A 25,309-nucleotide genomic window follows, 5' to 3' on the forward strand; every position below is an offset into this window, starting at 1 on the left:
CATGTCCAGACCCGACTGAACGGACTCACACATGGCATCCTTGCCATCCTGCACCATGGCAAGAAAACCATCCCGTTCTTCCCCTTCGGGAATATGATCAGCCGCTAACGAAATACAGTTCTACAGAGTGTGCGTGAAACGCGACAAGGCACACACAGAGTTGGCTGCCTGCAAAGCCATACCCCCTGAAGAAAACACTTTCTTCGCCCAACCATCAAAATGCTTGTCATCCCTATCAGGAGGCATGGTAGGGTACGACTCTTGCTTTGCTGGGGCCGTAGCCGCCTGCACCACCAAACTCTCCGGAGTGGGGTGCGTGGTCAAGTAGCAGGGGTCGGTACTGGCTGGATGGTATTTTCGTGGCAAAGACTTGCTCACTGCCGGGAGACACTCCGGGTCAGTCCAAGCCGCCACCACCCTTCTTTGTAAGGCCATATGGAATGGCAGTACCGGGTCAGTTGGTGGACCTTGGTCGAGGATATCCGTCAGGTCCTCCTGCAGAAAATCCACTGGTGGTGCAGACCACCCCAAGTATTCCTTTACCCTCGACATAAGGTGCCGGTATGAGGACTCGGCATGGGTGCCAGGCTCAGGCCTACAGAACTCCACCTCCCGAGAGGTGTCCAGATCACTTGCGTCGTGCAATGACTGCTGCAGGTCTTCAATCTGGCTATGCCCAGACAAAATCTCGTCAGGTACCTCCTCAGGAACTATACCTTCCTCAGACCCTTCATCCACCTCAGAAATATAATCCAGACGCTGGAATGAGGGCACAGAAAAAGGGACAAAGACATTTTTAGCCTTGGCCAGAGCCTTTCTAGGGGGTTCCACCATACCACGGGGTACCACCGACAAAACAGCCTCAAAAGGCGTTGATGGAATCGGCATAGACGTTGAGCGTGGCGCGGACAGCTTCGACACAGTCCTCGAGGGCAGAGCCCCGAGCGTGTCCTTTGACAGGCTGGGTGCAGATGGAGTCGACGGCTTCCTCGGAGGCGGAGCCTCGAGAGAGTTCCTCGACGAACTTGGCGCCGAAGGTGTCGATGTTTTCTCCGAAGACTTCACAGGCTCCAACGGTCTCGAGGGCGTCAAGGACCGGGACCTGGAACGGGCATGTCTAGAGCGACCAACCTTGTCCGACCGGGACCTCGAAGGCGCCCGGTGATTGCGCCGACCACTCGAGCCCGAAGGCGTGCGAGTGGCGTCTCTAGTACGGTCACGGCCGACGTCTTTCGACTGAAAAATAGCCATCATCTCCTACCGAAAGGAATCCCATTCGGCAGGAGTGGAATGCTTGTTGGGACAAGCAACACACCGACGGGCGTAGTCCTCGGACGAGGACGGGGAAGGCGACCGGTGATGGCGCTTCCGTGAGTGCCTCGAAGAGGCAGAGGAATGGCAGGACCTACTCCGGGACCGAGACTCCCCGGACTGACGATGACAATGCGGAGAGTCGCCCCTCGAATCGTCAGTCGAAAGGCCAGCGGACTTCGACTTCCGGGGCTTGGCCACCTTACCTACAGAAAGCTTCTTCTTACGCTCCCGCAAGGCCTTCGAAGTAAGCGACTGGCAGTCCACACAGTCATCTGTGTTGTGGTCCCCACCGAGGCACCAGAGGCAAGTGAAGTGCGAATCCATCAACGACATCTTGGACCCGCATTCCCGATACTTCTTAAAACCCTGCTGTGGGGTAGAAGAAGACGAGGACATCATAGATATGCACAAACTAACAGGTTCGAGGAACCAAAAGAACAGAACTCAGAAGAGTCAAGGCGCGCTGAGATCTCCGAAGTGAACACGTTCGCGGAAAAAACGGAACTGAGGCTACGGGCGTCGTGCATCCTACTTATAACATCCAGTGACGTCGGCTCGACGGAGGCCCTCGAGGACAGCGTATCGACGTCATCGACGAAGGACGCAGATGCCGAAAGATTTTCCGAAGCAGCACAGCTGTGGTGATTACTGTCATAGATATGGAATACGTGAGAGGACCCAATCCCCTCGAATGTCGTTTTTGGGGGCAGCGAAGTGGGAGCAAAAATAACCAGGTGCATTCTGGGACTCAAAGTCCAAAGACATTTTATTTTACAAATTGAAGATAAGAAGAACTTGATGAAGGGTCCGCGCCCAGCAGAGGGAGACTGTTTGAACAAGGCGAGGAGCCAGACGTAAGTCCCAGCGGGAGTGACGGCGAACTGCTGGTCGGCAGGTGAAACCTAGTCAAAGCCTCCTGCATGGCTGAACGAAGCAGGGAGGCACTGTGGCCGTTGAAGCATCATCTTTGGCTCCTAGAACAAAAGCTGCTGATGAAAAGGCTTCCCGCAACTAGTGAGTAGAAAACCACTATGAGATACCAGTTTGCATTGGAAGTGAAGGCTGTGAGCGCGAGAGTGTTGTAAAGTGAACAATTCATTTGAAATTTCTAATTGAGAAACACGAGTAAATGCCAGATGGCGAGAGGGACTTTTCAACTGTGTAAAAAAAAAAGGTGATTCAGAGATAAGCTCCTGCAGAGTGGTCCGGCACATGAGTGGGAGCCAAGTTAAAGGTCTCTGACAAAGGCATCTCAGAGAAAAGCGGAAGAGAAAGAGTTGGAAGTGGTCCTGCAAAGGCCACAGTAAAATCCCTTTGCACAGTCCAAAGTCTTCAAAATTATTGATACCACAAAGAAAGCTAGAAGTATCATAGGGAAGGGACTTCCCCCGCTCAAGTGAGAGGTGAACAGGTTTGAGCCTGGATGAGGGAAACTTGTGTGAACGAAAGAGAAGAACCAAAAGGGATCTGAGCCAGACGGAGGGGGATCCGTGATCTGAGCCCGTCTAAGGGGGATCTGAGATCTGACTCTAACTGAGGGAGATTGCTTGTGTATTAAAAAGGGATCCGAGCCCAACAGTGGGGAATTCGGGGACGGGGGTGATACACTGCGAGTCACCCAAAAAGAATATCCTGCAAACATTGTACAAAAAGGGAATCTGAGCCCGACTGAGGGAGATCCCGATATGAAATACCAAGAGACTTAATGAGAAATTAAAGGACGCTATGCTGAGAGATCCTGGTGTGCCTTAGAGACTGCCTCCTTATAACAAGACGTTAGAGTGTGCTCCAGGTGCTACGCTTTTCCGCCTTGTCCCGTGCTGAAAACATGGGGAAGGGGAAGTTATAGTTCAGCAGTCCTGAACTACCAAGCCCTTTGTTACTCACTGTTTCTTTACACAAGTCATCACCCCACACCCTTTTGTTCTTTAGAGTAAGGTATGGCAATAGGTGTATTAGTATAGGCCATCTTTGCTTTGACACAACACCACTAGGACAGCGTTCTCTTTATTTGATTGTCGTAGCTTGCTCCCATCTGTAGATTTAGGGTTAGATAGGCGTTTATCAAACCTCTTTGTTGAAACTCAATAAACATCCTTGAACTGTACTTATTGTGTCTGTCTTACATCTGTTACAAGATGAATGCAAAGGTTGATTTAATAACCTCCACTATAGAATATAACACCTCAGAGCCCTTCCATCATTACAAGTCCTGAAGAAAGTGCCCAGTACATATGCATCAACCTCCACATTATCCTGTTTGCTTAATAACAGTGTTATGATGTAATAATCATTATGATAATGGTTATTTTTAAAATATGATTTACATGTCCATCCAGCTAAAATTATCTAGTGAAGATATCTTGGCAGAGAAGGAGCAGGGCAAAGATTTGGTCCCAGACAGGTGGAAGACTCAGGATCAGTGGTGAGCCGGTGTATAAAAAACTGCTATAACAATAACACAATAATAACTCTCAGCCAGTTAAGCGCTTGCTCCAGAGACCTGTAGACAACCAACAACTTCCAGGAAAATCTCAGAAGGGCTGACACAGCCCTTCATACTTCCTAGGTCACTAAACTAACTACCTACCTACACATTGGATAATAGTACCAACTATTATTACAGCACGTAGAAGTGAGAGCAATTCGACCTGAAATACTCTGTAAAAATGTGAAACATGAAAAGAACCTTGCAGTACTGTTTTGACTGACTGTGTGCCTTTTTTCATTGGGGGATATGTTATGAATGTGTCAATCAATCGAATAAAGCAAGCTATCACCCTTTAACTCTGTGGAGAAAATCTAAGTAAGCTCAACATTGCCCTTATCCCCAAAAGATGTTACTTTTACATCTCACACAGAAAACAATAGCAGACTTGAAACCCAGAGAACTCTAAAAACAACCACCATTGGCCAATGGAGAAAACACCAAACTGCGCAAAGAAAATAAAAAACTCACAGTTGTCCCGTGACAAACAATAGAAGCTGCTTAAGACAAAAAATGCTTCTATGGCCATCACTCTTACAAGACACGCAGAACAGAACAACATGCAGCACGCTTTTGCAAAAATACATAGAGGTCAGCTATTTGCAGTCCCACTGAGAGAAAATTGAGAACTGGCAAGATCAGTTGTTTGGCTTCTAAAGTGTGATGGAACTCTGTTGCCGGTGATATGAAAATGATGCCCAAAAAAATCACAGTGGGGGACTATTTTAAAAGTCTGTGGTCCTTTGTATCATGACCGGCAAAGGTTTCAAGATGAAGGAAGTCAGCAGGAAGGTACATGTGAAGAGTATGCAAAAGAAAAAAGTCCCACAGTGTCCAATGTCTTCTATCAATGTTTGATTTTGTCCAATTCAGATGAGTAAATTCTACCCAGTTCACAAAAGAAAAAAAGTTGCAAACCTCTCAAGATTCCTACAACCTTTCTGAATCTGCCATATGGGTCACAGTCAACGGGAGGGCCTAGGTTTGACGCTTGTAGCTAGGGGACTGACTTACCAGCTGATTGCTCGAAATATCTAAGATCTTCTCTAGGTCCCGGATGTGATGCGTCACCTCCTTCAGGAGCATCTTGAGGCGGTTACCGATGACGTGCACCTTCTCTTTAGCTTCAAGGCAGTCCTTGCCCTCAGCGTTCACCAGAAGTTGACAGGACATGTCTTGCAAAGATGCCACCTTTAACTGAGACTCTAGTAACTCCCGCTTGATTTGCTGTCACAAAAGATTGAGTTAGTTTTCGAATATACAAAGCATTTGCCAATTTAAAAGAAAATTAGGGAGACGAATATGAAAGCACTGATAAAAGACAGCACCATTCATGCTAAAACATGTTAGCCAACACATGATTAATGGAAGATAAATATATATGAATATGCATACATTAAGCATTGTTAGGCATCGAAAGAAAGCAGCTGGCAGTAATAAAATCAACTTACCTCAATGAGATCATTGGTAAAACATAAAATGTTTTGAGGAAAACTGCAACTCACAAATTGTTACTCATTCATCTCCAGGTCAAAAAGTATGAGCACGCATCAACTCAAGTCTCATTGCACTAACTAGGTACGCATACTGGACAAAGATGTGTGATCCAATGTTTGAATTACAACTGATCTAGTGGTTTAATACTGTAATCTTTGGAAAATATAACAACTGGGAGGCCTATATTTGGGTTTCTGGTCTTTATATCGAAAATCAACCATCGAAAAGAAAATCCAGCGACAAAATGCAACGAAAATAAATGCATTGAAATGCTATCTTTTACATTTAAAAGTACATATCCTTCTAAACTTGTCCATCGAATATAGGAATTGACAAGTTTCGATGGATATGTACTTTTAAATGTAATTTATTTTTCACGTTAAAACATGACATGGAGTTGTCCAGCCCTGAAATTTTTAAAGTATTTCGGCACTGGCCAGCTTCATGTAACACTTTCTTTATTGGGGGCAGGGGGTCCACTCCCCACGCCCCAAGGAAACCCCCCCAAACCCTAATCGAAATCCAACTAAATGTATTCAATGAAAGTGCATTTCGATGGAAATGGCTTTCAATGAATACATTTCGTTGGATTTCAATTCGATGAATTTATTTTCGATGGATAGTCCAGATAACCTATATTTGTACTATCTACCGATAAAGAAGAGATTTGAAAATATATCTGACTATTTGTGGGATCTTGGAACACTTTTAAACGATTGCAAAAAACTCTCTTTATAAAATCATAAAATTGTATTGTCCCTTGTTTTGATGGCTTCACTTTTCTTGCCCAATTATATCCAAGAAACGCAGCAGTTATGTTTTAAAACTATTTTGTAACTGTGAAAGCAAAGAAAAAGGAGAAAACCAAAACTGTTAACTATGCATGTAAAACATGTTACTTTAAGACAGCAGACTGCTTGTGTCTCCCAGAATGCACTGTACTGCCATTTGGAGTCATTTAGTATAGCGCAAGAAATCGGAACTTCTTCATTATCTGCTGACTTTAAATCTTGACTGAATCAGCGAAGTGGATTCTATGTGACGTTTCCGCTTTTTGAAGGCCGCACATACATTTTTTTATTTTGGTCAAAAAGCTGAATACGCACATAGCTGAGGGGTCTTTTCTTTTTTAATCAGAGAGGTTTCTCCACCTGAACCCCAGTTACCTCCATGCTACACCACTCCCCCACCATATACACACAACTAGTTTAATTTCCCTTACCCCTCAACATTCCTTTTCTCACACACACGCACCCACACACACACACACACACACACACACACACACACACCCACACAGACACTCAATTGACACTCCCGCGACTCCTCCCCTGCGTGCACACTGGCTGACAGTTCGATTTAGAAAGACCGCTCTTTATGGTCACAGAGCGGTCTTTCTAAAGGGATCATTTTTCTCTCTGTAAAAATAAAACTATTATTTCACTCAATACCGCAAAGTGGGTTTGTTTGCAAATTCAATGAAGATACCCATGATGGAGAAATAGGATGGGAACTTCATTTATATTCATGAACGTTGAATAGAAAAGCAAGCATCCCCAATTAAGGGGAATGGGGAAATCAGGCAAAGGTGATTAGCAGGAAAGGAAAGCAGTAACTCTAATTCAGAACTAAGGCTTTTGAATACCCTTAAGCCAAACAAGTTTCTTATGGAAGATTCTCCAACCTGAGCATCTGTGCTTACAACAAATTTCAACCGCAAAGTCTGGGAAAAGTGTGCACAAACTTCGAGGTGGTTGCCTTGCATATCTCTGCAGTTGCAATGTTTCATCAACAGAGTGGCAGGTTTTAAAAAAAATAGCCAACTCTTTGTGTCCTGGTGTGTGCTACATTCTGAAATAGCAGTAGGTTTGGCCAATTTTTTTTTTGCAGAGGCAAATTTTAAATCAGATTAAAAAATCTCAAATTTCCTCTCCCGCTTTGTAGCACTGTGAATCAGGAAAGTTTAATTGGCTGGATTTATAATTGCAATAATAATTTAGCTAAAAGAGTATATTTATGAGACTGGCGGAAGCAGTGCCTCACCCTACTTTGCTCTACCTCCCTAGAAATAGTAATCCACCTGGTGGGAGTGCTTGCGGCAGCCAGATGACATGCACCACAAGGCAGCTGCCTACAGGTGCTTTGTATCTGCCACCTTAGCCTGGCCGTAGATCTGGTACCACTATCGATCAGCACCCTTTACCTGTCATTAAATGAAGCTGCAGATTCTGCTGCTTGGTTTAGAGAAGGAGGTCAGGAAGCGGTTTGGAGAGACAGGGACAGTCATCATATTTAGTGGTAGGTCCACCTCCAAATCGAGGGGAGCTGAAATGTTGCCTCATGGGTTGCCTGAAAGAGGCACACAACTCTATCTACCAGCCTTTAAATAAAAGCCTAATTGTTTTAATTATTAATGGGTTTGCAGTTAAAATAATTGTTTTAAAGGTCAAATCATTGTGTTAAAAAGGAAAGCTTTTTGTTTTTATATATTTCTAGGGCCATGGTTTTGAAGCCAAATGAGGAGTGATTTGCAATTTGCAACAAATGTGATTTAAGTTGATCCTTATGATGGTACAAAGATGCTATGATGTTCCAACCAATTGAATGGAGTGTTTGGCTCTTTCATGTGGGACTAAAAGGAAAAGAGAGCATACCGTGAAAAGTTTGTGATGGTCATGGAGTGTATCCGAGTCGACGTTTGGATTGATGGGTAGCATCTCGTTCTTTCTCCTGTCGATGTTTTCCAACCAAAGTAGCAGTCCATGGCTCATCTCATGGAAATCCTATAGCATGGTCAGAATATGAGAAACCATCAAAAAAAGACAATTTAGTTCTTTCTCAAGGGTCGCAGTCAATTTATACATACTGTCCACAAAATGTATAGCAAAATCACCACATTACGTATTGCAGACATGCATTGCCATAAGAATTAATAGAATTGGCAACTTCATTTTTCAAACCAAGGAAGAACACGCACATCCACACTGAAGTCGACCGTCTGCAGAGCAAGCTTTACCCATTAAAGCTTCTTTTTTCTATGGTCCCAAGACATGTCCTGAGAAAAAAGGAGCTGGCAAGCTAGACATTTGCATGTGAATCTTAAATGCGCTTCTTTGCCAAAATCATAGGGTTTGTGAGTAACTCAAAGCATGGAGTTAGCGCTCCCCAAATCTCAACTTTCCAATGGTGATTCGGGGAGTGGGTCTGGATTTAAAAAGTAAAATAGGGACAATAGATGCATTTTAAAGGAAATTTTATCTAAAAATGGTAAAATAAATGGTAAAATAAATGTAGCTGTTGGTAACAATTCTGAAGATAAAAGTAACATATGAAATAATCCAATAGTATACTAAGTTTGTAAATGTACTATTAATATTAGGGTATTTATTGAGCACAGACCTAACTCTGGGAAACAAATTAGTTTTTTACAAGTCAGAGATGGGCGGTGTACACTGTGAAGGAAGCAGATCGAAAGAGACCAATATGGGTAGTTTTTTTGTGCTAAAGAAAAAACGAAAACCGCAACCAAGCCTAGATTTGAGGGACTCTAACAAATATGTTAAAAAGCTAAAATTCTGGTTGACCACATGGGAGCAGAATTTTTTCATGCCTTAGAAATGAATCTATCAGGCGACGATCGACTTTCACAAAACTTATTTTCATATCCACATCCACAGCAGTCACCACAAATTCCTACGGTATGAGTGTCTAGACGAGTACTACCAATAAAAGCCTTGCCTTTCGGGCTTGGGTCAGTACCTCATAAGAGCTCTTTACGGTTGTTCGAAGCATTATTTCTCTACTGCACAAATGACTTGTATGCATCTATCAGAATCGTGTGCAATAAAAGAACCACCACATGCACAGGAGGAAAAGCCTCTACATCTACACCTGCTGATAACAGAGACGCTTCGGATTAGTTACAAGAAAGTCACAGGCTAAGCCACGGCCTGTGGCGGCCACTTGATCATGCACCTGCCACTTCGCAAGCACTAAAGAAACAGCTTGCGCTAGGACAATCATCAATACAATGTATTTCATGGGTTCATTATGCAATTGGCAAGCAAAGGAGCCTTCAATGTCTGTAGAGGTATATCAAAATCTCCTTTGTAAAAATTAAATAAATTGTATCAAATGCTTCGTACAATAGATTTTGCTTAAGAAACCAGGTAAGCCCTTTAAAAAAGAGGTGCATGTACTGGTGGGAGGAGCCCATAACGGAGGCGAGGATTCTGGGGGAGGATACAACCCATTGTAGGCGGTGTGCCGCCTCACAGGTGTAATTAGACAGCTTCCCATTGTGTGAACTAAAGCAACGGATTGCAAACACGACATACAAGCTATTTACAAAACTGCACCGAAAATAAACATGCCACAATACTAAACCAATTTTCCTCAAGCAATCTCCTCTCACACTTCCCACGCCCATTACATGACAACTGTTGGATTATACATCAGCAAAATGAGAGGTAAACTTTCTGTCTTTCTGCAACCTAACTTGAATTCCTTCTCCTGGTCTTCAGATCTATTCTACCCAGCACCGTAGCATGATGCATGACTGGCATCATGATGCTCGCACTGGATCAGTATGAAATGATAAACGTGAGCACTCACAGGGCCAGATACCAGACGGGTATCTGGGTGTTCCTGCTTTGCCTCCTGTTTAACCGAGACAAAGGATGGTGATCAGTGACTAGGGAGAATTATTGCGCCACTAGAACACTGAAATATCTCAAGGGATGATTTAATCACCAAACATTCTTTTAATCTTGTAGCATACCAAATTTCCAGACGGAGCAGCCTCTGACAAACATACACATTTGGATGGTCTCTGCTAAAAACAGCCAAAAGCCCCATTTCAATAGCATCACCGTGGGCAGTGAACAGTAAACTAAAGTTAGAGAACATTTTTGTTACACATATATCTTTCATCTTTTAGATTGCCTCGGCGTGAATAGGAGTCCAAGTTGCCAGGTTCCTTTTCTTGTTTAGCATAGTCAAGATGGCATGTATGAAGAGAAAACTTGGGTAAACCCAGAGAAGTGATCTACCAAATGAAGGAAAGATTGCACCTCATCTGTATTAGGAAAGTAGGCTCCTTTAATATTTACATCATTGCTCTCCTCAGGTCTCACATCCCCATTACTGATAACCTCACACCAATAGTATTGGTGAATCCAAAACCAGTCCTTGTGGCCAACCCTGTTAGAGATCACTTCCTGCAAATGTTTCAAGTGTCTCTCCAAATCCTCTATAAAGATGGCCACATCATCCAAGTATGTTTTTGCAAATGTTTCTTTTCCCTGAGAAAAACCTATCCATAGTCTCTGAAAAATTCCAGCTGGTCAATGCAAAGCGAACACAGTTGCTTTAAAATGGACAACACCTGGGTTAGTGACAAATGTGTTCTTGGGATGAGCAAACTCTTCCAGTTGTCTGCCTAAAGCCATTAGTCCAAGGTGCTAATGTATTAAGCCTTTCACATTATATTCAACAACCCATCCATAGTGTCAAAACAAGCTATTTCATTCAGTTTGAAAAAATCCAGAATCAGATCTTTGTGTCTTTCTTTGAAACCAGAACCTCCAGCCAGCACCACTGTAAATAAGGATGTTGGCTCAATAATCCCCAGATCCAACATTTTACATACAAGCTTTTCCATATTATTCTGCATTATTGGGGTACAACATGGATGGTATAAACATCAGATCATGTTTCTATCATATGGACTACTTCTGAGGTGCAGTCAGGTTACTTTGTGAACACACCTAGAAACCGATCTACCAGACCCTGAAGTGCACATGGTTTTTCAATAGACAGATATTCCCCAAACAGCATCTGATCATATTACTCTCCCAGCTATCTCCCATGACAGACCACTCTGGTCATATAAGGGTAATGTGAATTGAGGCCCTTTAAGTGCATTTATTTCTTTCCATTCACTGCATATATTAATATGGTGCACTGAAAGATTCAGTTTGTATGCAATACTGATGTCGTAATGCACTGCCCTTTTTCTCTGTACAGCTGTGTTCCTGTCACTGTGCCACAAACGTGTACTCCTGGGTCAGCGAGTAGCAATAAAATGTCTTCAATAAAATGTCTTCTCCTGGGGAGAAAACCCAATTTCTGGATTTATAACGAGGCAAACCCTTGTGTTTGTGTTGGGCTTCTATCCATTAATCCTTAGCCAGCTTCTGCATTCCAGATATGCAATTCCGTGTTTGTATTAGATAATTAACCAACATCACTTCTAGAGGGCCCCTCTGTAACCAGTGAGACTTAATATTACCAAATAATCCCCTAGATTACCCTCTATACAATAACTCAAATGGGAAACACCTGTTGATGTTTAGGGTAGGTGAAAAATAAATGAGGCAATTGTTGATTTTGTTTGTGCGACTGCGCATTCACTATCTTATTAATCATTTGTTTCAGGTTACCATAAATTCTCCCCACAAGCACAGTGGTATGGAAATGGTCACGAGACATATGCCAGGGCTGGATTCCCAGAAATGGATACACTTCCTCCATGAAAGCAGTCATGAAATTAGACACTTGATCAGTTATGATCTCACGAGGGATACCTGTTAAGGGCACCCAAAGGACTTTATAAAACAAACTACTTGGCAATACAGAGCTCCAACCTCTAGTAGACGTCTGTAACACTCAAAGAAAGTAGCAATGGCAGAGCAGCCAGGCTTATCATAGGAGGGCGGGAGTACTGTAGGAAGGCACAAAGAATGTGTAGCAACATATGGCCCAGAGAAACTCTTATACATATATGTAAAAATATAGGTTTATTTTATATACACACAGGCAAAGAGAATACTGTCATGGGTAAGTACTATCATAAGCAAATAACACAATATAAAAATCAATACAATACTTCTGGATAAGTAAACCACAGTGTCAAAGATTTTTTGAACGGCAGTGTGCAATTCCATGTAAGTAAAACCACTTTGTAGTAAACTTTGTATATACTTTCTAGAATGGCAGTATGCAATTCAAAGGTGAGTAATAACTTTGTATCACATGTAACTTATTCTGTTTCAGGAATAATACAGTTACACTTGTAATACTTTCTAGAATAGTGGATACAATTCAAAGGTAAGTAAGAATTTAGCAAACTTAGCAATTCCTTTTCATAAGGGCAGTATGCAGTTGAAAGGGGCATAATAACCTTGTTATATTTTTTAGAATGGCAGTATGTAATTCAATGGTAAGACATGTGTAACTTATTCTGTTTCATGAATAATACAGTTACACAACAGTTAAACATGTAATACCTGTTGGAATAGTGGATACAATTAAAAGGTGAGCAAGAAAGTTGCAATTACTTTCCAGAATGACCCTATGTAAATCAAAGGTGAGCAATATCTTTGTAACCTATTCTGTTTCAGGAATACTGCAGTTACCTGTAATACTTTAAGGAATAGTAGGCACAATTCAAATTCTGAGTCTCTTTCAGGGTCAGATTGGAGGTCAAAAAGGCAGGCACAAGCTGTAGAAAAGGCAAGAGTTCCTGTAGAAATCTTTGGTAGTAGTTAAGTAACAGTTCTTGTAAGTAAATGAGTTCAGGGACTTTGTAGAGACTTCCTGAATGCGTTCCAGGGTTATAGCTGGGCAAACATGGATGGGCAAACTCCCAACCACACGAATTACCCCCAAGCTAGACAATAGCGACAGAACGACACAAGGAAAGTGTTACCTCGAGTTTCACAGTAACTCAGCGATAAAGAAGATGATGCAGGCAGACGCCCTGACGGTGCAGCAGCTGCAGGACCGGTCGATGGGTTATTGATCTTCAGATGAAAGAAAGGACTCTAGTTGGGATTTCTCTGCAGCAGTCGAGTGGAAAGGCTTTCAGCAAAGGATTGTTCTTAGGTCCTGGGGGCTCTTTGGATTTGGCGTTGTTTACAAGGCACCAGATGAAGAAAGGTTGTCGTCTGATCGGTTTGTCTCGCTTTCTGGGTTCAGCACTCTGGTGAGGAGACTTCAAGGAGTGGAATCTTACTTCTGGAGATCCAGAAGTAGTGTTTCAGCAAGATTTGTTCTTCGGAAGACTATGCACAACACTCAGCCTTGAGGTCATAGGGTATTGGCTGTTTGCAGCCCAAGAAGGTCACAGCTCGTCATGGGATCGCTCAGAATGCAGGTCTTCTTAAGACTGATTGGTCCCACCAGTCCAAGGGAAGGAGACATGCTCTTCGCATCTTCTCTGTCGCATGGAAGTAAGGGTCAGCGCAGCAGCGGTCACTCAGCAGGCATTCACGGTTGTTGGAAATAGCTACAGTCATCATCACTTCTTCCTCATCGGATTCAGCTCCAGTGGACGACTTGACTTCAGCTTCCAGATTCAAGACATTTAACCAGGAACCCCACGGCACTCAAGCTACATGTAAACTTTTAGGGGGAAAGAGGGTGGCTGTCCTTTTAAGACAGCCAGCCTCCCAGTTGGAAATGGTTCCATGAGAGCATGCCAGAAGACAAAGGACTGCAGAGCTTTGGACTCCTTCCTCGTTTCCTGTCTTCACAGAAACTGTGGAGCCTGGGCGTGCTTCCCGAGGGATTCCCACCAAAGACAAAAGTCAAATCAGGACCTCCCCCAGCCAGTACGGCAGAAGGACCAAGAAAGCACAAGCACACAAGAAATGGCACAAAAAACAATACAGCCACCACTTTGGGTCGATGGTGACTGTTCTGTGTATTACGAGTGCTGTGAGTACAGCCCACAGGTAAAAAGAACACAAAAGTCAGTAGAACCCGTCCACTGCCACCAGACATTCAGGTATGCTTGTTACTGTAACAGAAATGTTACAAGAGCAGTGAGAAAGGGGATACTATGTAACCGCTCAGCACTTCACATAAGGTAGTGTGCGCTGATCTCACAATATTAATGGTAAAAGGGGCAAGTATCCGGCTACTCTTTGGAATAGTAGTTCACCCAAGGAATATAAAAGAAAATACAAAGGGAAGCCCAACGGGCTTCCAGCTACACTGCACAGAGTGCTGTGTGTAGCAAAACATGCCTAGAAAATTGAAAGAAAACATGACTCCAAAAATAAAAGTATGGAGAGACATAAAAATGAATCCCAACGCAAAAGAGTAAAAGAAAGGGTGAGTGTGGGGAAACGTTCCCACTCACCTTGGGAGCATTGAAAAGAAATCCACAAGTCCAGCAAAACATGTTCGGGGGTCTCATAAGTGAATGAGATTTGGCATAAATTGAAAAATCTTACCTAACAATACCCATCTGAGAAAGTACCATAAGGATGGCTCGAGCCACATTATTAGCAATAACAGAAGGTAACGCAATGGCCTCTAGATTAATTCTTGTAAAATAACAAATCCAGGAATGTTGTGGATCCCTTTGGCATTTCTCTCTAGAGGACTATCCTGCCAAACCTCTTCCCACTACAGGTAAAATCCCCCAACTTTCCCTGGGGTCATCCGTTGACAAGCAGAGCTTGACGCACGATACCTCCCCATATCATGTGTATTGGGCCAGAAAAAGTGGTACAATATTTTGCCTAATGTTTTGTCTCTAACCATGTGACCGCTCATGGTAACGTCAAGAGCCAACTGCATGACCTCCCCTGAAGGAATATTAATAGCATGTAGTGTGCCACAAAAACTAAATAAACATCTCTGGTAATATCACTTTCATAACCTTTAAGGAACACTTTGGATGCTTTGGAAACTGAGTAAGTACTCCTTCAAACAACACAAAGGAAGGTTTAACCCCAAACTCTCACCGCCTCTTTTGTGCCTGTCTGTTGAAAATATGCGGCTAGTGAAACAGCAGCCTGACAAAGTTCCACAAAACCCCCAACTTGCAGCCAAATATTCTCTGCCTAACTAACTTTTGTATCTCTGGTATCATGCCCATGCTCCAGAACCCACAATCACACTCCTTCAAGCCGAAGCAGAACCAGTAGGGCATCCTGAAGATTAAACAGCTCCATTAACCACTCGTTTGTTTTACCCTCTCCTTTCACCCATTTCCTCATTGGTTCAGTAAATCTTGCGTAGACTTTAGGAGGTCCTTCCAAACTGCAATAGTAGAGGATGTAAAATCAAAATGTTCCCATTCTAAAGTCAATCTCAGAAAAATCACTTATTTTGTCCCCCATGCTCCTCTTCAGGATACAAGGAACTGCAGTCTTATTGGGACTTCCGGTCAAGGTCCTATTCACCCATTTGAACCATCAACAGGAGAACTTCAACATCACACTCAGTAACCGGGATCACTAGTAAGTAGTTTGCAACCCACTTGCGCAAGGTGTGCATCTCTGATCAACTACTTTGCTTGCTGGATCTTCAGGTCCTTTAGCCACGGATCCTGTTCCCACCACGACTTCTCCAACACAAGATAGCCACCTCAAGAGATCCTCTCCACTTCCAGTCTGCTCCAATGGATCTCTACTTAATGATGTATTCAGTGGTGCCTAGTGCTGTAGCCATAGCTCCTGCTTCTGCTTAGTGCTTCTTCTCCATGCCCAGGTCCATAGCCCTTTCACCCTAGGGCCTCTGATGAAACGGGAATCTGAACTGGTTGGATTCCTGCTGTCTGGACACTGCACTGTCACAGGCTTGCCTAGAAGAAGGTACAACTTTTCTACTGTGTCTTTGCCATATCAAGGTCTATTTTACCTGCATGACACCACTTGCCCTAACAGTCTGAACAGTCATATGGTTGTAAATGTCATTTGGCACTTTTATTTAAGATAGAATGAAAAAAGAATAATGAGCCTTGATCTCAAAGTTTCCACAAAATATTGGCATCCCAGAAGAGCACCAAAGCATAGACCATTTAACTCATGGTAATGCAGATCCACCCGGTCTAAATTCCCAGAGCACAGTGACTTTGATACATAAATGGTTCTCACTCCTTGGAGTTGCAACAGGCCAAGTCCAGCAATTGTACAGGGTGATCTTACATTCAGCTTCCTAAAATCCCTGGCTTTTTAGCTCAACAGCACAACTAGATGTTTTTAACTTTTCAAAAGGTTTCCCTTTAACCTTTCAAACTTTAATTCCGTCTAAAATATCATTGAATAATTATATTTTGATCAGCGACAAAGATTCCCAGTCCTGAGAAATGGCCACACAACAAAAATGCACATAAGACAAAAAAGAAGGAAATTATTGCTGGCATGCAATGGATAGCAAAGTATACAAAACAAGGCACAATCACCATGCACCAATAAAAGTAAACAATAGTATCCAAGGAGCCCCCATTGTGCCGTCTAAAGTAAAGGTCAGCAAAAAGTTCCCGAGCCTTGGAATAGTATTTCTCCAAGTCACCTATGCCATATTCTTCCTCTCTCCCCAGAAAGGCATCAAATCTTCTGCTTAACTCTCTACTTGGAAGTCAATCAGCCTTCACAATACTTAGGGCCTCTTGCCTGCGTCACATTTGATGCCATGCTACAGTCATATGGCACTGCTTGCATATCTCTTGATGTTGCAGAGTTGCTGGAAGAGCCCTCCCGAATAAGTCAACAATCAGGAGCCAACGATGTAACTATACATGCAAACCCCGGCAGCACCAGGTTGTCCTGATCAGCACTGCCCTGCTGGCATGCTGGGAGGCACCGGGAGTTGCTGAAACAATTAGACAACATGGCCAGCATCTTTCACATGATAAATTATAAATTCCTGGTGCCCCAGTGCCGTACTGACATCCAGTGCTGGCGGTGCAGTTATTGCACCACCAATTTTCAGACGGGCTACTTGGTGGATGAATCGGTCCTCTTTTTTTTCTCCGAGTGCCTGTGTTTGGATGGCCTTAACCACACACACAATGACACTGTGTCCTATGCTTCTTCTCCTTGGAATCAACAGAAGTTCACCGGCCAGAGACTATCCCCTGCTTGTGTTTCGAGAGTGCCTGCTCCAGTTCCAAAGAGCTCCTCTAATCCTCTGGTGGCAGATTGGTATCCCCCATCTTGTTCTGTGACATGAAGAGCCTGCACTCCCTCTACTGCTGGCTTTTAAGATCAGACCCTGACAAACTTCATAGGTTTTGCTGTCGTCTCCAAGCATCACATGCAAAGGACATGGGTGCCGTTGATGGTCATCGTCCTTTGACATTTGCTGCAGGTCTTAAACAATGAAGGCTTTGTGCTCATGTTGCAATAAAATCAAGTTTACAGGTAAGTAGAAGGAAGATTTCTTTGGTAAAGAGCACAATGGGTTGTCCACCCCAATGTAGCTCGATGTAGGCTTAAGAGGGGATGGAAGGAACAGCTTAACTACAACCCTCCGAAGCACAGAAACAACAAAGCAAGCCCCAGGTAACTACTAGGGGTTGAACAGAACCTTATCAGTGAAGAAGCTTGTGCAGAAGGACAGTCCCCGGGTAGAGGCGACAGCAGACCCCGGTTCAGGCTTCTTGGTCTTGGCGACTGAAGAAAAGAACTTGCAATGGATCGGATGGATGCTCTCGAGTAGTTGGATGCCCAGCAAAGGATCCCCAAAGCACTGGCTGGTTGGCGCCTTTTTCAAGGCTTGGGTGAAGGACGGTTGTCGTGTAGTAGACTTTGCTCCGGTTCTCAGTCCTTGTCTTGGCTGAGGGGACTTTCAGGAGCGGAATGGAGTATCTTGAGTTCCAGGAGGATGCCTGCAAAGTTTCAGACAAAACTATGCTTCGGTTGACGTTGCAGCACAAAACGGCACAGGACACTGGGTATTTTCTTGAACTGCGGTCCCTGGAGGTCGCAGCCCTTCCAGGGAGGGTGCAAAATGCAATTTGTCTTGGGGCTGATTAGGCCCACCAGTCCAAGGGAGGAAGTTGTCCGCTTCGAGGCTTCCCTGATGCTCAGATGATGTCAGGACAACAGCGGTTACTGAGATGATTCTGGCGGTCGTAGGAGGTGGGTGCAGAAGCCCTTCTTTTCTTCTTCGGATCTTCAGTTCCAGTGGTTGACTCAGAGTTTCCGGTCCAGGACTCATCTTTTATGCGGGAAAACTGGCTGAGCCCACCAATCCCCAGACACGCATTCATTCAAACTCGGGGGGTGGCTGTCCAATGGGGACAGCAAGCCTCTCAGCACAAACTCGTTCCAGGCAGGCACACTGCAGGACAAAGGCATGGGGTGTTTTGGTCACCTCCCCCACTTCTTGTCATTTCAGACGCTCAGAGAGCCTTGGCGGGCTTTCCTAGGGACCCATCAGGATCTCCCCTACCCAGGTAGAAGAAGGCTCAAGTAAGAACAAGTCATCATTAACAGGGCTTAGAAAAGTTTAGGCAAATGGTGGCCATTTGTCCCCTACCGTAGCTGCGAAGACAGCCTGCGATAAAAGGCCACAAAACGTTATGCAAAAAGGTACACTGCCACCAGCCTGTCGGATGAACTTGTAACAGTGACTAAAGGTTACTGGAACAGTGAGAAAAGGGAGACAATGTTTCCCCTCAGCACTCCCCATAAGATGGGGGTGCTGATCTCACAAAATAAAGTACAGGAGGGACAAATGGGTGTCCCCTGCCCTGGTAACATGTGTTAACACAGGTCAAATAAAAAGGAAACCTGAAGGAGCTTTCAGCAACACTGCACAGCAAGTGTTGTGTTCTGCAATAATAAAACGTAGATGCCTGAAAACATGAAGGAAAGCATAACCCAATTAAAAAGTGCCAACAAGAGTTAAAACGGGTTCCCAAGGTTAGAGTAAAAGAATGAGTGAGTGTGGAAAAAAGGTTCCCACTCATTCAGGAGAATCAGTCAAAACATCCAATAGTCCAGCAAAAATGCTGGGGGATTCACAAAGTGGGGACATTTTCACTCAAGGAGGAAAATCTACCTAACACTTGCTTTTCGATTGGAGTTTCTTTCTTGGCTTCGAGTATTGTGACGGGCCAGAAGAAGGACGCAGACTCAGGTGATTCATTTCACAGGTTTCTTTATTAAAGAAAAGGGTAAAGGCCCATCTATCCCTATACTGTAAGGCGTCCCTACCTAACAAAACTAACTAAGGTCCTAATCAGTAGTCAGTGAAAGTTTCAAAAAGGAATCTGCCTGCTGTCCAAACTAACCCTATCAGACATTATCACTAACCTAATAACTAAGGACAGGAGAATTACTCCCTTCTCCTGGTATATTGGCTTCTTGCGTACTTCAGTACAATGGGTTATCCTCACATTGTCTCTGAAGACTTCTTTTATTAATGGACACAGTTCATTCAGTCCTTTCTTGGGCTTTCTTCTCTCTTTTCTTTGGTTATAGATTTCTGTTTGTTTCCTGTTTTCCTTACTACTTTAGTTTTCTATTATACGGTTTCCCTTTTCCCCTGGTAGGGTTGCCAAACGTTGGCAAGTCTCTCCTTTGATATTTTATCTGGTTCTTGGCCTCTCTTCTTTTTTCTTTCTTTCCTGATTGATCCGAGTATGAACATTCCAATACTTTTTCTCAATCCCTCTTCTGGGTGTTAATGTGATATTTTCCTCTCTCTCACTGTGACAGTATGAGTGTTCCACCAACGATTCTCATTTACTTGTCTAATCCAAAAGACTTCCTTCCGCATGTGATGTCAGCACACATATAGTGCTCCAAACCAGCTGTTTGCAGGATTGCCCGACCCACTCCTTACATAATAATTAAGAATGCAACTTCAGAAGAGATTTTTTTGGGCCACTTACCTATTTTGGTGCCGATATATGATGCAGGCTTTATTTGACTGTGAAGAGAATGGAAGCATACTTCAAGAGAAACGTTTTAGTAACAGTGTGCAGTTGCCTTTGAATTGAGGACGGGATTATACCTGCGTTTTAATAGCCACAGGAAAGGCAGGAGTGATCTCTGCGCACTCTACACATGATTCCATGCATATTAGTCCTCACATGGGTCCCCATTAGAGATTTGGGACTATTTGAAACGCAGCCCATTATTCTCACAGCCAAATTGTAAACGTAAGGTATTTAACGGATGTGATATTGAGAGAAGACAGAGGCGACAGAGTAGGGTGCGATCCCCAATAAAACAAAGGGCGTTCTGGGAGGTGCTGCCCCAAGGACATTTTTTAAAATAATGAGATAAAATGGTGCATTTACTGGACATACTAATTGCCAGGAAATTGGCACTGTCTGGCAGTGGTAGCAATTCACCGCCAGTGAGAGAGCAGAGCTTGTGCATCTCTGAGGAGGATTTGCACCAATGGCAAGAAGAGCGTTCATTGAATACGATCCAGCATCTTTGTTTCTGTGCATGGGCGTCGGATGCGTTTGGAAATTAGCGATGCTGGGATCGAAGGGGTGACTGGGTGGGGATGCGGCAGAAGTGTAGGCAGACTGCCAACGCGGGTCCGGCAAACAAAGGGCAGGCCTTACACTGCGTGGAGGATTAAGATGTGTGAACAGATCACGCTTAGTATGTGATTGCTTTGGGGGTCCTCGTGAGAAGAGGAGGGGCCATTTGGGATATTAATATCGCAATGATCGCTGTAAGTTTCCCTCCTCCGGCCCCAAATTAACTAAATAGCATTTTTTTGTCGCAGACCAAATTGTACTCACCTTGGAGAAACTGGTGGGAAAACCGAGGAGCAGCGTTTCCGCCAAGTGGGAAGAACACGAGCCCCAAACAGTTGGCCACCGACGTTAAAGATCCCCCAATCCCACTCAATGGCAGATGCTGTGTTGCTATCAGCCAAAGGGTGGTGGAATGGATCTGGCAAATTATATACTACGGGGGACCCTGGGTGGGATCCAAACACAAGGTTACATGAGAGGGTGACAACAGAGAACATGTCAACAATGCCCCATATGATGCGCTGTGTGGCAAATAATTGGGCCCCTGTAATCAAGGATCACATTGATGCCTCACAGTCTTTACCCTTCAACGGAAGTATAATATTAAGTATGTTCTATTAAATGTCCTCGATGGAGTTAATACAACCAGGCCCAACTTCTATTTGACTGGTGACCAAGACTAACCTTCAACAGCGGCAAAGGGGAGGAGTGGAGGGTAGAGGGGGACAGGGGAAGAGGCCTGTCATTTACCTGTATATAAACGGTGCAGATTTGGCAGTACCTGTAAGCATGCCCAAAAACAAAGGAATTGCTGCTCTGATTGCTATTTCGAGCCCCCCCACACCCCCAGTACACACTGTAGCACAATTCGATTGCAAACATGATTAAACTGGAGATGGTTTAACATGAGCATAAGGGTCATGTAAAAGTAAACCGTTCCTCTATAAGACATTTTCCCTGTTCGCTTTCTCTTTGGGATGTTAAATAGGGCGTGCAATGATAAAAACAGGTCTTCCTAAAGAGGATGTGTCTTTGTGATGGATATCTTGCCTGGAAATTGTATTATTATTTCCCTCTGCATTTGAAGTCAGAATATTCAGAATGCAGTCAATACCAGTAGTTATTGACTGAATTCTAAACAATCTGATTGGCTGAGAGGTCAGTAATGATCTCAATGTGCCCATATGCTAGAACGTCATCACATTGTATTATGCATCACTTTTTTGAGCTAGCATTTTAAAACCATGGCATAGCTGCATTCGTTTTGTTGCTAGAATCATGAATCTAAACGTGGACTTTAATTTTGTTTTATTGTGCATCACTTTTTGTGCTAGAAGTGTGGATCCATAGCATAGCTGTATCAATTTAATTTGCTAGGAGTGAGTCACTAACACTCTGTGCTAGCAGCTGAATCCAACATTGTTTCATTAATTCCATTGTGCTAGCAGTTGACTCAACAACATAGTGGCATCAACTTCATTGTGCATCATTTTCTCCGGCCCAGCAGTCTGGTTCCATAGCATGCCTGCAGCAATCACAGTGTGCGAATCCACAGCATAGTTGACTCAAGCATCCTACACCATTTTAATTGCGCGACCAGTACAAGATCCAGAGCACCGCTGAATCAAGTTAATTTTGTATCATTGTCATTGAGCATTCCTACTGTTCTGTTTTCTGCCTTTCATGGGCTCCATTGAGTGGTTTATCTTGAAAGGGTGGTTTCTTTACTCAACAATCGGTCAAAACCCAATCGTATATTTTCAGTGTTCTGGTAGAGAGTGGTCTTTTAGCTGCTGACTATTTGGAGTGATGAAGACCTTCATTCAGGATAGTGTCAAAAAACACTGAGTGGTTTATTCTATTTTTTTGTGTGCACATTTTAGTTTTTCCTGTGTGGATTACACATAGCTATTAATTTTACAGTTTCAGTTGTCTGATGAATTATATTTATAAGCAGCAAGGATGGATTGATTGTTATTGCCCTAAAAATAAGGAAGTCCTTTATGAAACAACTCACAGTGTAAAACTATGCTCTTTGATGTCTCTACTAATTTGTAATTAGGAGCATAGCATGAAGTTATTCCTGGGTGTTTTATGCCGTAGGATCGTCTATGTGATGTCTGTATCAATATTATGACCTTAATCATATTTTTATAAATTTGAAATTGTTTGCACATATCAATTCATATCATATTTTAATCTCTTTAAATTCTTATCAAACTGTTTTAAATGTAGGTATATTCTGTTTTTTTTAATTAATGGTTAATTTCAGGATTGTTTATTTACTACAGTCTACTGTACTAACTAATCCACCCTACTCCTGCTCCTCCAACATCATTCACAACCAATATACACGACTATGGGCTAACCAAAATACACATACTCACACCAAGCATTAACTGGACTTACCCTCATATGGAACATACCGGTGCACACAATCCATATAACATCAGCCAATCCACACACAAACACACTGAAACAGACAGCAACACAACTTTCTCATGCATACAATAAACAACCATGACGCTGGACTCCCTCCTTATGGATACAACAAACCAGTGCGCACGATTATACTTCCACCCTAACCACACATGATTCACACACTCAACATAAACACTAGCACACAACGAAGGCACTGAGTCTTACCCTTATGCTTACAAGCCGGGTCGCGCAAACCAACTTGCACGCAAGACAACACACACACACAGACGCCAGTTGTTCCTGGTTCTGAACCTATCCTATCCTCACTAACGTATCCTGCCCTCTTTTCTTGCAGAGCCACGTGAGTGGCTGGAGACCGCCCCTCGGTGGTAGTAATGTGTGGTGTAAATCAACCTAAGGTAACATTTTACAGATCATATTTTGCGAGAAACTGGGTAAACTGCCATTCAATTTACAATCAATTTTGTAGGGTAACATAAACATCCAATATTTGCCAAGGCACGAATAGTACACAGAAGCATTTTCTTGCACATTTCCTAGATGCCTTTGCCCATAATATATGCCTGTATACTGCCCGTGTAAGAAGACATTTTAATGCTCACTTTGGCAATTTATGCCAGCAATGTCATGTAAGAACACCCTCATTCACACATCCCAGAATGCAGTAATAGTGCCAGTATAATAAAACATGCCCAGACAGGCGGTGCCCTTATATATGCCAGTATCCCAATGAAAGAACACTGTCATATTGGCTTTGCCCAAAATTGAGTAGAGCTAAAGTAAGAAAATATGTCCATGCTGGCTGTGCCAATATATGCCAGCATCCCAATGTAACAATACATTCATGCTGGCTTATAATAAAACATGTCCAGTCTATAATGCCAGTATAATATACATGTCCAGGTTGGCTCTGACAATATATGCTAGTATCCCCACGTAAGGAAAAAACAATGTTCGCTTTGCCCATCATGCAGTAATAATGTCAATGTAACAAGCATGTCTAGCCAGGATGTACCAAAATATGCCAGCAGTCCCACCAAGGGACAAATCCAGTCATGATGGTTTTGTCCATAATGCAGCAATGCCACCATACTGTAAAAAGACATTTCCATGCTGGCTGCCATGTTATGTTATGTTATATTATGTTATGACAATTTGTAGAGCGCACGGTCGCCCGTAGGCATCATGGCGCTAAAGAGGTAGAAGCCACTCACAGAACAACACATCAAGCCAAAACATGCTAAGGGCTTAGAGTAGATAGGTTTTCAGTGCCCTACGGAAAACTAGGTGGTTTGGCAGCAGTTTCATGGATAGTGGAAGAGTATTCCATAATTGAGCAGCAGCCATGTTTTTTCAGTTCCAACTTGTCCACTCCACCGCTGCATTTATTGCCCCTCCATCTCCTCTCTCCCACCCACCCCTCCCGCCCCCCACACACACACAGACTTTACAAGCCCATTACACAAAAACAAATTCACACACGCTCACTCAGACACAGACATCCTCTTTTTGCATTCACACAAACATACAAAGATACACACATGCATACAAAGTGTTTATTTTTTTACTTGCATGTAACACCTCAGCTTCCCATCACCACACAGTGCGGCAAATGGCGATCTCTTGCCTCAGGGTCTCAGCCTCCTGTCCTTCAGTGTCTGTCACACATTCTGTTTACTCACAGTTCAGATGCGGCGGGGTAAGATATCCAATGCCCAATGGCTTTTCAATGTTGCATTCTACAGCTTCTGGATAGAGCCCTTTGGGCTCTGCATGCAAAACAGCCAAATTTACAAATTTTGGGCGCACACCTGCTCAGAGGCAGGTAGAACCGTCCATGAACACCAGCATAATGCCTGGTCCCTCTTTCTCTATATCTGGTGAAAGCTGTAGGTTTCGAAAAACAGAGGGCTGGGTAGCGCCTTTTATCCCCACCACACCAGCAGCAAGCAGTAAACACCATACGATTAGGAGGATACCATATATCTCAAAGAAAGTCCTGTAATGTTTTTACCTATGCCGGGAAAGGTGGCCTTAAAACTGGTAAAATACCTGTAACGTATTTAAAACCTTTCTTACTTTATGGAACATGTGGACCTGCAGATAATGGAAAAACTTACCTGGGGCTAGGGCCAGACTTAAGAGTGTTCAAATATGGACATCTGACGTGCCCACTTTCTCACCCTCTTAAATCCAATGGACTGAAAGGTCATTACGGACCCTACAGTGTATTAATGTACATGATATAATAGCAATACAATCCGTTGTAGTACCTAATCAATTTCCTTTGCCCAAAGAGAGATGAAAATTGATTGTTTCAG

General features: G+C 43.4%; 1 protein-coding gene across 18 annotated transcripts in view; it reads right to left on the reverse strand.

Annotated features, from left to right (window-relative positions):
- SYNE1 (spectrin repeat containing nuclear envelope protein 1) overlaps nucleotides 1-25,309 on the reverse strand; it is a 1,651,720-nt gene that overhangs the window by 43,485 nt on the left and 1,582,926 nt on the right. For all 18 annotated transcript variants that reach the window (XM_069606781.1, XM_069606782.1, XM_069606785.1 and 15 more), the window contains 2 exons: nucleotides 7,954-8,082; nucleotides 4,817-5,029 (listed from right to left, as the gene is read on the reverse strand). In XM_069606781.1, the coding sequence (XP_069462882.1) occupies nucleotides 4,817-5,029; nucleotides 7,954-8,082 (342 nt within the window). The remainder of the gene's footprint in view (nucleotides 1-4,816; nucleotides 5,030-7,953; nucleotides 8,083-25,309) is intronic.

Source organism: Ambystoma mexicanum, chromosome 4p (assembly GCF_040938575.1).
Source record: "Ambystoma mexicanum isolate Mex_15411 chromosome 4p, UKY_AmexF1_1, whole genome shotgun sequence".
Classification (NCBI taxonomy): Eukaryota; Metazoa; Chordata; class Amphibia; order Caudata; family Ambystomatidae; genus Ambystoma; species Ambystoma mexicanum.